General features: G+C 29.6%; 1 protein-coding gene across 1 annotated transcript in view; it reads right to left on the reverse strand.

Annotated features, from left to right (window-relative positions):
- Positions 1 to 12,856, reverse strand: part of LOC114329413 (hyaluronidase-like) — a 55,331-nt gene extending 42,475 nt beyond the window's left edge. The window contains exon 1 of the mRNA XM_028278502.2: positions 12,333 to 12,856. Within this exon, the coding sequence (XP_028134303.2) occupies positions 12,333 to 12,756 (424 nt within the window). The 5' untranslated portion in view covers positions 12,757 to 12,856. The remainder of the gene's footprint in view (positions 1 to 12,332) is intronic.
- Between the last annotated feature and the right edge of the window lie 227 nt (positions 12,857 to 13,083).

Raw genomic sequence — 13,083 nt, forward strand, 5'->3', positions numbered from 1 at the left:
CGAGGCGCAAGCCGAGACAAGGCAATACAGAGTCCGGGAATGTGCCTTTTCCCTTTTCCTACACAAGGTATACACTATTTTTCCGAAAATCGAACATTTAAATTATATTAAAATAAACATGTTAAAATTTTCAAATTGACGTATTATTATTTTCACTCAAATATTCGTGATGCCACCAAATACAGATTTTTGGCAGTATTTTTAATGTTTTCTTTGATTGTAATCATATTAAAAAGCAAAATAACTATTACATTTTTGGTTTCAGGCTATTTTATGTGTTGAAATTATTGAAAATAAAGTTCTTCTTTAATAAATTTGTTCTGAATCTGCTGGAAGGAAAAATATTTCCTTACAGTAAGGAAATAACATTTCCGTACAGTATTTTTCGTTTCCAGGCAACGTCTAAGTATAAGGAAATATCGAACGTTTCTTTCAAAAATGTTTTCAAAAATGTCTAAATTCCTGACCGATTTTCGGAAAATAATTATTCCGAAATTAAAATGGGTTATCACGAATAAAAAAATTAATGATGTAAAGTATCTTTTGAAGTGAATACTTCCTATCGTTTGGTCTGATATTTTTGCACGAGCCCGAAATCCTATTTAGCGTCATTCGAAAAATAGAGACGCGTGCAGTAACCTTGCAGAACACAGTAATATACATAATATAAAATATTTACAGGGTTACTCACTATATTTTGACCCCCCTGTAAACTGCTTTATTTACAGAATTAGAAAAAATATAAAATACAAAAGTTATTCGATTTGTAAATTATGATTTTTTGACATATATATCATACTAGTGACGTCACCCTTTGGGCCTGATGACGTAAACGACTTTTTTTTTAATGAGAATAGGGGCCGTGTGATACCTCATTCGAAAGGTTATTAAATTCCCTATTCAGTAATATAAACATTAAGATAATTATTTATACAGGGTGTCCAAAAAAAATTTTTTAAATTAAATTAATTGACACAAAAAGAAGATCAAAATAATTCAAAGTATCTTCTACTGCTATTAGAAAACAGAAATAAAAGTTTATTGCACAAATACACATTGCTTTTTGCTTAAATTCAATGTTCAAACTGTCAAGGGGCAGATGGGTGGCAGCTTGAACATTGAATTTAAGTGAAAAGTAATGTTTATTTGTTCAATAAACATTTATTTCTATTTTCTGACAGTAGAAGAATGTATTTTGAATTAAATAAATTAGGTACATACATTCTTCTTTTTGTGTCCATTAATTTAATTAAAATTTCTTTTGGACAACCTGTATAAATAACTATCTTAACGTTTATATTACTGAATAGAGAATTGAATAACCTTTCAAATGGGCTAGCACACGACCCTATTCTCATTTAAAAAAATAGTCGATTACGTCATCAAGCCCAAATGGATAACGTCACTAGTATAATATATATGTGTCAAAAAATCATAATTTAAAAATCAAATAATTTTGTATATAACATTTTCTTCTAATTCTGTAAATAAAGCAGTTTACAGGGGGTCAAAATATAGTGAATAACCCTGTACATAGGTACATAATATACACTTAGTATATTTTAGATAGGTTATATATTTTTTTATAACAACTTGAGAATGACTGGATCGATTCGGCTAATTTTGATAATAAAATAAATTAAATTCAACAAAATTAAATAAAGAAATATTAAATAAAACCAAATAAAACTGAATAAATTAAAATAATATTAATGAAATACAACTAAATAACATTAAATAAACCTAAATAAAATAAAATTATATAGAATCGAATTAAATTGAATCGAATCAAACCGTTTCCGAATGGGTATACTCCCGTGAATGGCCGTGAATGTGTGTGAATGGATTTAATCCGGTGTGGAGTAAATCCCAAAATTAGGCGGAAACGAGATAAAGTAGGGGGAGTCAGGAAAGGTTAGATGAATACGTGATAAAATAGGAAGAAGCTAGGAAAAATTAGAGGAAGATACGATCAAATAGGAGAAAGTCAGAAAAAATTGTATGGGATGACTGTAGATGTCAATTGATTGGATCGCATGTCGCATGGTGTCGTGCAAAATAACTAGAATAAGTACATACATATACAGTGATGAGCGCGCTAATAATCGGCAAAATAGCACAAAAGATGGAAAACGTATTAGGTTTTGATATAAAAAGAAATGAAACTAGTCGAGCTGGGAAATTTAGCGATATCTAAAAATTTACATTATAGTGATTGATTCCCACCTTTAGACGTATCGGACGAGTTTGGCGACTACCACTGTCACAGTGACAGTTTTAGTTGACATAATCCGCTGATCCGCGTAAAGGTGACAAACAATTAATATAATGTGAATTAATATTAGATCTAAATCCCGCGTATGAAAAAAAAGTTGATTAATTGCAAGCTGAAAATTTGTTAATAGCTTAAGGGTGTCTAGTCGGACAAACTTTGATATATGGGAACACTGGAACAGGGAAAGTTCTAATTGTGGAACAGGTTAAAAATTTGGAACGTTCAGACCACGAAAACGTCACATGTATTTTGTCCGACAGAACTTCCAATTGATTTGTTACCCTTTCATTAAACTCTCATGCAAACATCAGACTGCTATTTATCACCTGTCATAATTCCTGTCATTTGACATATTCTACGTGTTCCACTCATTATAATTCCCATTTGGTGATAAATAGCAGCCTGACTTTGCATGAGAGTTTAATGAAAGGGTAACAGATCAATTGGAAGTTCTGTCGGACAAAATACATGTGACGTTTTCGTGGTCTGACCGTTCCAAATTTTTAACCTGTTCCACAATTAAAACTTCCCCTGTTCCAGTTTTCCTATATATCAAAGTTTGTCCGACTAGACACCCTTAAACTATTAACAAATTTTCAGCTTGCTATTAATTAACTTTTTTTTCATACGCGGGATCCAGACCTATATGTTAATATCGCTAAATTTCGCAGCTCGACTAGTTTCATTTCTTTTTATCTCACAACTTAATACGTTTTCCATATTTTGTGCTATTTTGCCGGTTATTAGCATGCTCATCACTGTATAACTATTTATGTGCATTTTCAACAACAATCTTAGATTTTAAAAATATTAAGGCAATACCTAAAAACATGTAGATACTGTAGTAATCACTGAAAAATAACCAACCCGTATATAATATTCCATATACAAGGTGTCCCAAAAGTAGCGGATCGGTCGAATATTTCGCGAAACATCGGATCGAAAAACTGAAAAATACGTTTTCAATAATTTTTAAAAATCTATCCAACGACGTCAAACACGATTCCCCACTCCATTCTCTAGAGGTGAGGTGGGGGTAACTTTGAAATCTTAAATGGAAGCCCCGAGTTTTTATTTCAGATTTAGATTCCTTATGTGAAAGTAAGCAACTTTTATTCGAGACATTTTTTCGAATTACGGATAGATGGCGCTATAATCGGAAAAAACAATTTATCGAGATAGCATAGGTAAATTATAGAAACGGTCTAATATCTCGAGAAATGCACTTCCCAATGAAAAACCAAAAAATACGCATTAAATATTTTTCAAAAACTTATCGAATAACGCTAAACATGACCCTCCACCTCACCCCCTAGAGGTGGGGTGGGAGGTAACTTTAAAATCTTAAATAGCAACCTTTATTTTTTATTGCAGATTTGGATTCGTCATGAAAAATTAGAATTAGAAAAACATTTATTCGAAACATTTTTTAGAATTGTTGATAGATGGCGCTATAATTGGAAAAAGACTATTTATTAGCGCCATCTATCAGCCATTCTAAAAAATGTTTCGAATAATAAATGTTTCCATTTAAGATTTCAAAGTTACCCCCACCCCACCTCTAGGGAATGGAGTGGGGATCATATTTGATGTAGTTGGATAGATTTTTAAAAATTATTGAAAACGTATTTTTCAGTTTTTCGATCCGATGTTTAGTTCGCGAAATATTCGACCGTTCCGCTACTTTTGGGACACCCTATATATGCCACGTTAATAAAGCCTTTTTAAAATTTAAATAAAATATAACAACTCTAAGATGCACTAAATAACAAGCTGAAAATGCGAGCATTATCATAACGAAAACTTTGTTTATTTTAATTCATAATAAATGGAAAATTGCTATTATGAAAAGTAGTTTAGAATTAATAATTATGTTTTAATGTGCAATTATATCATTCTAATTTAAATGTTATGAACTATAAAGGTAGTTTACTCTTGATCGAAATTCATATTTTTTATATACCTCGTATAAAATAATAAAATTTTATATATGATGGTTGCATCATAAATCTTAGAACATGAAGAGCTTTTTATGAAGAATAACTTTTCTTTGTAAAATTAAAAATAAAAGAGTTATAAATGAAAATGTTGTTGGTATCCATAATTTGAGAAAAATCTTCAAATTTTTTTTCCGTTAGAAGGATGTAATTGCACATATCAGACCATATTTTTTTATACCAAACAATATTATTTCATATACTGTCGGTTCGCTAAACTCATACACAACTGGCTAGTGATTTTAGTCAATAATTTTGCCAGTTTGGCAAAAAAATGATTACTAATTAGTTAATAATTAGTAAGTAATTAGTAATTTTGCCAATTTTGGCAAAACTCGCAAAAAACAAAAAAAATACCTACTAAAATCACTAGCCAGTTGTGTTGAGTTTAGCGAACCGACTATATTTTAATTTCATAGCAAATGGAACAGTCCATTTATCATAAAGGGGTGGCCGAAAACCTTTTTAAAGCTGTTAATAAATTATTGCTTTTAAAATATACTTAAATTGTATTTTTGAACATCTTATTTATTTTATATAATAATTAAATTCACTATCAAATGTCATTGATGTTTTATTAATACTTAATTTAAAATTTAGTTTGACATTCATGTAGTGTCAAACTCAAATGTAAATAACCTATGCTTTTAGCTCTGGATCCCGCGTATGAAAAACAAGTTGATTAATAGCAAGCTGAAAATTTGTTAATAGCTTAAGGGTGTCTAGTCGGATAAACTTTGATATATGTGAACACTGTAACAGGGGCAGTTTTAATTGTGGAACAGGTTAAAAATTTGGAACGGTCACACCACGAAAACGGCACATTTATTTTGTCCGACAGAACAGACTTAGACTCTCCGAACAGAGATTAAACTCTCATGCAAAAATCAGACTGCTATTTATCGCCGGTCATAATTCCTGTCATTTGACATATTCTACATGTTCCACTCATTAAAACGCCCATTTGGTGATAAATAGCAGTCTGATTTTTGCATGAGAGTTTAATCTCTGTTCGGAGAGTTTAAGTCTGTTCTGTCGGACAAAATAAATGTGCCGCTCTCGTGGTGTGACCGTTCCAAATTTTTAACCTGTTCCACGATTAATACTGCCCCTGTTCCAGTGTTCCCATATATCAAAGTTTATCCGACTAGACACCCTTAAGCTATTAATAAATTTTCAGCTTGCTATTAATCAACTTTTTTTCATACGCGGGATCCAGACCTATTTGCTTAACAAATCGAAATTAAAAAACTAGCCTACTTAATAGCAACGATTTCAGCTGGACGTGTAGTGTGTCGGAAGAAAATAAAACGATTGTGACGTCACATTTTAGATTTTGAGGTCGATTATCTCCAAAACGGCTACAAATATCGAAATGCCGTTTTCAGATTTGGATTCAGAAGAAAAAACTACATAAGAATCCATCGATAAATCTGATCTGTGTATTGTAGGAGCGGCAACGAAATAACACACACACTTTTGCGAATTTATAAACGAAATGTTTTCGTTGAAAATAGTTTGAATATTGACCTATCCCAGATATACATAATATATTGAATATTGGCCGAATATCGTTAAATTTTTATCATTAAACCATTCTTTATAGGTAAGTACCTACTTCTATATTTAATTATTAATTATTGCTTGATACTATTTTAAATATTAATTTTATACAGTGATGAGCGCGCTAATAACCTAGCACAAAATATGGAAAACGTGTATTAAGTTGTGATATAAAAAGAAATGAAACTAGCCGAGTTGGGAAATTTAGCGATATTAACCAATAAATTTACATTATATTGACTGTTTCCCACCTTTACACGTATCAGAGGAGTATGTCAACTAAAACTGTCACTGTGACAGTGGTAGTTTCCAAATTCGTGCGATACGTCTAAAGATGGGAAACAATCAATATAATGTAAACTTATAGGTTAATGTCGCTAAATTTCTCAACTCGATTAGTTTAATTTCTTTTTGTCTCACAACTTAATACGTTTTCGTGAAAAACGTATTAGTTGTGTGATAAAAAGAAATGAAACTAGTCGAGATGGCAAATTTAGCGATATTAACCTAAAGAAAAAAAAAAGGCAACAACATTTTTTACTTAGCAACAACATTTTTGTTTATTTTAGTAGTATTTTGTATTTTGACAACGAAACCCGATTTGGGCTTCGAAACGTTAATAAAATAATTTTTTTGGTAAAATTGTGGCTTATTTCCCATTAAAAATAGTTTATTATAAAAATACCACAAGGAAATAGCTCCAGAACAACATTAACCTAAAGATTTACATTATATTGATTGTTCCCACCTTTAAACGTATCAGAGGAGTATTGTCAACTAAAACTGTTACTGTGACAATGACAGTTGCCAAACTCGTCTGATACGTCTAAAGGCATTCTAAAGGTGGAAAACAATCAATCTAATGTAAATTTTTAGGTTAATATCGCTAAATTTCCCAGATCGACAACTTTCATTTCTTTTTATCTCACAACTAAATACGTTTTCCATCTTTTGTGCTATTTTGCCGGTTACCAGCGCGCTCATCACTGTATACAGTAGCGCAAAAGATGGAAATATAATACATTGCGAAACAAAAAGAGATGAAACTAGTGGAGGTGGAAATGATCGTTATAAACGTATAGGGCTTTTCATCGATTGTCATTTATTTCGAGCTTCTGTCATGTGTCACATAATATTAATATATCTACGACATACGTCTTTGGTTTGTATCATTGGTAGATACCAATAACGTATGACGTAGATATATTAATATTTGATGACACATGACATAAGCTCGAAACAAATGACTATGAATGAAAAGCCCTATACATTAACATTACATTACATATTTTCCCACCTTTAGACGTATTAGGGGAGTAAGACAACTGTCATTGTGATAGTAGCACAGTAGAATAATTCAAAATGAAATGTTAGAAATTTCATTTTGAATTATTCCATATTTTTGGGCTATGTAGTACAGTAAAATTCAACTTATGACTATCACATTGGAAAGTTGGAATGGTCCAGTATGCCTTTATTCGCTGTCTGCTGCTTTTTGCGTGTGATGGGGGCTCTAGCTGAATATTTCTACTAAAATATAAGATGCAACATATTCACGACTGCTGATACTGACTGGGGATCCTCGGTAGTAGTTAACAGTAGATCATATTCCTTTTCTTCGCTTAGAATAGTCTTAGTTTTCTAATTTTTTCAAATACAACTGACTCAGTGCGAACAAAACGATTCATTCATTTTTCAAAAGTTCTTATGTTTGGCCTCCTCCGTTCAGAATATCACTCTTGATATATTCTGGATGCAAGTAGACAATTTTTTCGAACTTCCCCTAATATCCATACCATATCTCTTAATTATTCTACAGAAAAATCTTCTTCTTCTTCTTTTTGACTGTCTGTTTTTCAGTGTGCCTGGCTATGTGTGTGATTTGGCTAATTTTGATTTTAAAATACATATTTGTATAAAATGTAAAATAAAATAAAATAAAATAAAATAAAATAAAATAAAATAAAATAAAATAAAATAAAATAAAATAAAATAAAATAAAATAAAATAAAATAAAATAAAATAAAATAAAATAAAATAAAATAAAATAAAATAAAATAAAATAAAATAAAATAAAATAAAATAAAATAAAATAAAATAAAATAAAATAAAATAAAATAAAATAAAATAAAATAAAATAAAATAAAATAAAATAAAATAAAATAAAATAAAATAAAATAAAATAAAATAAAATTCAATTAAATAAAAAACAAATAAATAAAATTCATCAAATCAAATCGACTCGAACCAGACCGTGTCTGAATGGGTTTACTCCCGTGAATGTGTTTGAATTGATTTAATCCGGTGCGAAGTAAATCCCAAAATTGGGGGGAGAAAAGAGAAAGTGGTGGGACTCAGGAAAAATTAGGGGGAGACAGGAAAGACTAGAGGAAGATACGATAAAATAGGAAGATGCCAGGAAAAATTGGAGGTAAACACGATAAAGTTAAAGGAAAAATTGTAGGGAGTGAGAGAGAACTGGAGGGAGTCAAAAAAGTTGAAGGGAGTCAGAAAAAATGTGAGGTAGTCAGAAAAAATTGAGTAGAATGACTGTAGATGTCAATTGATTTGATCGCTCGTCGTATGGTGACGTGCAAAATCACTAGAATAAGTACATGTATAACAACTATTTACTTATATGCATTTTCAATAAAAATTTTAGCTTTTAAAAATATCAAGGCAATATCTAAAAACTTGTACTGTAGTAATCACAAAAAAATACCAACCCTTAAATAATATTCAGTTACTGCATAATTCTAATAAAATAAAAATCACCAAATAAAAATATTTTGAATATTTACCTACCTATCCTAGATAGATGATATATATTGAATATTGGCCGAATATCATTATATTTTTAAAAGGTAAAGTTATAATACTTTTATTATTAATCTATTCTTTATAGGTACTACTATTTAATTATTAATTATTTCTTGACAAGTAAGTACTATTTTTATTATTAAACATACCTGAAGATCCTTTGTTCGGGATCAGCTCCTTCAGAATATTTTCAAAAATGCTTAAATGCAACGTCAAATTTCCTTTTTGAGGCACTCCACCATTTCTCAAGACAGTCTTACTGCCGTTCTTTAAAACTGCAGGAAAACTACCAGGATCATACAAAATGTTAATAAATTTTCCCCTAAACCTGTCGTCTTCATTTTGAATTATTCCATATTTCTGGGCTAGTACAGTAAAATTCAACTTATGACTATCACATTGGAAAGTTGGAATGTTCCAGTATGTCTTTATTTGCTGTCTGCTGCTTTTTGCGTGTGATGGGGGCTCTAGCTGAATATTTCTACTAAAATATAAGATGGAACATATTCACGACTGCTGATTCTGACTGGAGATCCTCGGTAGTAGTTAACAGTAGATCATATTGCTTTTTTTCGCTTAGAATAGTCTTAGTTTTCTAATTTTTTCAAATACAACTGACTCAGTGCGAACAAAACGATTCATTCATTTTTCAAAAGTTCTTATGTTTGGCCTCCTCCGTTCAGAATATCACTCTTGATATATTCTGGATGCAAGTAGACAATTTTTTCGAACTTCCCCTAATATCCATACCATATCTCTTAATTATTCTACAGAAAAATCTTCTTCTTCTTCTTTTTGACTGTCTGTTTTTCAGTGTGCCTGGCTATGTGTGTGATTTGGCTAATTTTGATTTTAAAATACATATTTGTATAAAATGTAAAATAAAATAAAATAAAATAAAATAAAATAAAATAAAATAAAATAAAATAAAATAAAATAAAATAAAATAAAATAAAATAAAATAAAACAAAATAAAATAAAATAAAATAAAATAAAATAAAATAAAATAAAATAAAATAAAATAAAATAAAATAAAATAAAATAAAATAAAATAAAATAAAATAAAATAAAATAAAATAAAATAAAATAAAATAAAATAAAATAAAATAAAATAAAATAAAATAAAATAAAATAAAATAAAATAAAATAAAATAAAATAAAATAAAATAAAATAAAATAAAATAAAATAAAATAAAATTCAATTAAATAAAAAACAAATAAATAAAATTCATCAAATCAAATCGACTCGAACCAGACCGTGTCTGAATGGGTTTACTCCCGTGAATGTGTTTGAATTGATTTAATCCGGTGCGAAGTAAATCCCAAAATTGGGGGGAGAAAAGAGAAAGTGGTGGGACTCAGGAAAAATTAGGGGGAGACAGGAAAGACTAGAGGAAGATACGATAAAATAGGAAGATGCCAGGAAAAATTGGAGGTAAACACGATAAAGTTAAAGGAAAAATTGTAGGGAGTGAGAGAGAACTGGAGGGAGTCAAAAAAGTTGAAGGGAGTCAGAAAAAATGTGAGGTAGTCAGAAAAAATTGAGTAGAATAACTGTAGATGTCAATTGATTTGATTGCTCGTCGTATGGTGACGTGCAAAATCACTAGAATAAGTACATGTATAACAACTATTTACTTATATGTATTTTCAATAAAAATTTTAGCTTTTAAAAATATCAAGGCAATATCTAAAAACTTGTACTGTAGTAATCACAAAAAAATACCAACCCTTAAATAATATTCAGTTACTGCATAATTCTAATAAAATAAAAATCACCAAATAAAAATATTTTGAATATTTACCTACCTATCCTAGATAGATGATATATATTGAATATTGGCCGAATATCATTATATTTTTAAAAGGTAAAGTTATAATACTTTTATTATTAATCTATTCTTTATAGGTACTACTATTTAATTATTAATTATTTCTTGACAAGTAAGTACTATTTTTATTATTAAACATACCTGAAGATCCTTTGTTCGGGATCAGCTCCTTCAGAATATTTTCAAAAATGCTTAAATGCAACGTCAAATTTCCTTTTTGAGGCACTCCACCATTTCTCAAGACAGTCTTACTGCCGTTCTTTAAAACTGCAGGAAAACTACCAGGATCATACAAAATGTTAATAAATTTTCCCCTAAACCTGTCGTCTTCATTTTGAATTATTCCATATTTCTGGGCTAGTACAGTAAAATTCAACTTATGACTATCACATTGGAAAGTTGGAATGTTCCAGTATGTCTTTATTTGCTGTCTGCTGCTTTTTGCGTGTGATGGGGGCTCTAGCTGAATATTTCTACTAAAATATAAGATGGAACATATTCACGACTGCTGATTCTGACTGGAGATCCTCGGTAGTAGTTAACAGTAGATCATATTGCTTTTTTTCGCTTAGAATAGTCTTAGTTTTCTAATTTTTTCAAATACAACTGACTCAGTGCGAACAAAACGATTCATTCATTTTTCAAAAGTTCTTATGTTTGGCCTCCTCCGTTCAGAATATCGCTCTTGATATATTCTGGATGCAAGTAGACAATTTTTTCGAACTTCCCCTAATATCCATACCATATTTCTTAATTATTCTACAGAAAAATCTTCTTATTCTTCTTTTTGACTGTCTATTTTTCAATGTGCCTGGCTATGTGTGATTTGGCTAATTTTGATTTTAAAATACATATTTGTATAAAATGGAAAATAAAATAAAATAAAATAAAGTAAAATAAAATAAAATAATATAAAATAAAATAAAATAAAATAAAATAAAACAAAAAAAAATAAAATAAAATAAAATAAAATAAAATAAAATAAAATAGGTAAAATAAAATAAAATAAAATAAAATAAAATAAAATAAAATAAAATAAAATAAAATAAAATAAAATAAAATAAAATTAAATTAAATAAAAAACAAATAAATAAAATTCATCAAATCAAATCGACTCGAATCAGACCGTGTCTGAATAGGTGTACTCCCGTGAATGTGTGTGAATTGATTTAATTCGGTGCGAAGTAAATCCCAAAATTGGGGGGAGAAAAGAGAAAGTGGTGGGACTCAGGAAAAATTAGAGGGAGACAGGAAAGACTAGAAGAAGATACGATAAAATAGGAAGATGCCAGGAAAAATTAGAGGGAAATACGATAAAGTTAAAGAAAAAATTGACGGGAGTGAGAGAGAACTGGAGGGAGTCAAAAAAAGTTGAAGGGAGTCAGAAAAAATGTGAGGTAGTCAGAAAAAATTAAGTAGAGTGACTGTAGATGTCAATTGATTGGATCGCCCGTCGTATGGTGACGTGCAAAATCACTAGAATAAGTATGTACATGTATAGCAACTATTTACTTATATGTATTTTCAATAAAAATTTTAGCTTTTAAAAATATTAAGGCAATATCTAAAAACTTGTACTGTAGTAATCACTTAAAAAATACCAACCCTTAAATAGTATTCAGTTACTGCATAATTCTAATAAACCTTTTTAAAATTCAAATAAAATATAACCAGTTAACTTTTAAGATGCACCAAATAAAAATATTTTGAATATTTACCTATCCTAGATAGATGATATTTGAATATTGGCCGAATATCATTATATTTTTAAACTCTTCTTTATAGGTACTACTATTTAATTATTAATTATTTCTTGACAAGTACTATTTTTATTATTAAACATACCTGAAAATCCTTTGTTCGGGATCAGCTCATTCAGAATATTCTCAAAAATGCTTAAATGTAACGTCAAATTTCCTTTTTGAGGCACTCCACCATTTCTCAAGACAGTCTTACTACCGTTCTTTAAAACTGCAGGAAAACTACCAGGATCATACAAAATGTTAATAAATTTTCCCCTAAACCTGTCGTCTTCATTTTGAATTATTCCATATTTTTGGGCTAGTACAGTAAAATTCAACTTATGACTATCACATTGGAAAGTTGGAATGTTCCAGTATGCCTTTATTCGCTGTCTGCTGCTTTTCGCGTGTGATGGGAGCTCCAGTCGAATGTTTCTACTAAAATATAAGATACAGCATATTGTAAAGTTATATTTTAACAATGCACGACATAGCCAAATCTTTGTTAGAAACGCTAAGATTGGCATTTTGCAATTCTCTTAGCTACGTCATTTTAAAATGTTATTTTTGATTTAGTTTAATAATATTGCAGTAGTTTTTACTCTTGGCACCATTTTCCGTCTGTTGCGTCACGGAATTCGAGTCTAACACTGGATATAATCCAATTTTTATCAATTTTTAAAGATGCGTGTGAGTGAATTACCTCCAGTAATTCTTGCGGATTTTCTTTTGTTTGAACTCGTCTAGACAGACTATTGGAAAAACATCGATTAGTTCGTATTTTTAGGATACATTTGAATCAATGCCACATTCTTGGCAAATGTATAAGGTGCATCATATCTTTATTTTTGTTG

Source organism: Diabrotica virgifera, chromosome 7 (assembly GCF_917563875.1).
Source record: "Diabrotica virgifera virgifera chromosome 7, PGI_DIABVI_V3a".
In the NCBI taxonomy this organism is placed as follows: Eukaryota; Metazoa; Arthropoda; class Insecta; order Coleoptera; family Chrysomelidae; genus Diabrotica; species Diabrotica virgifera.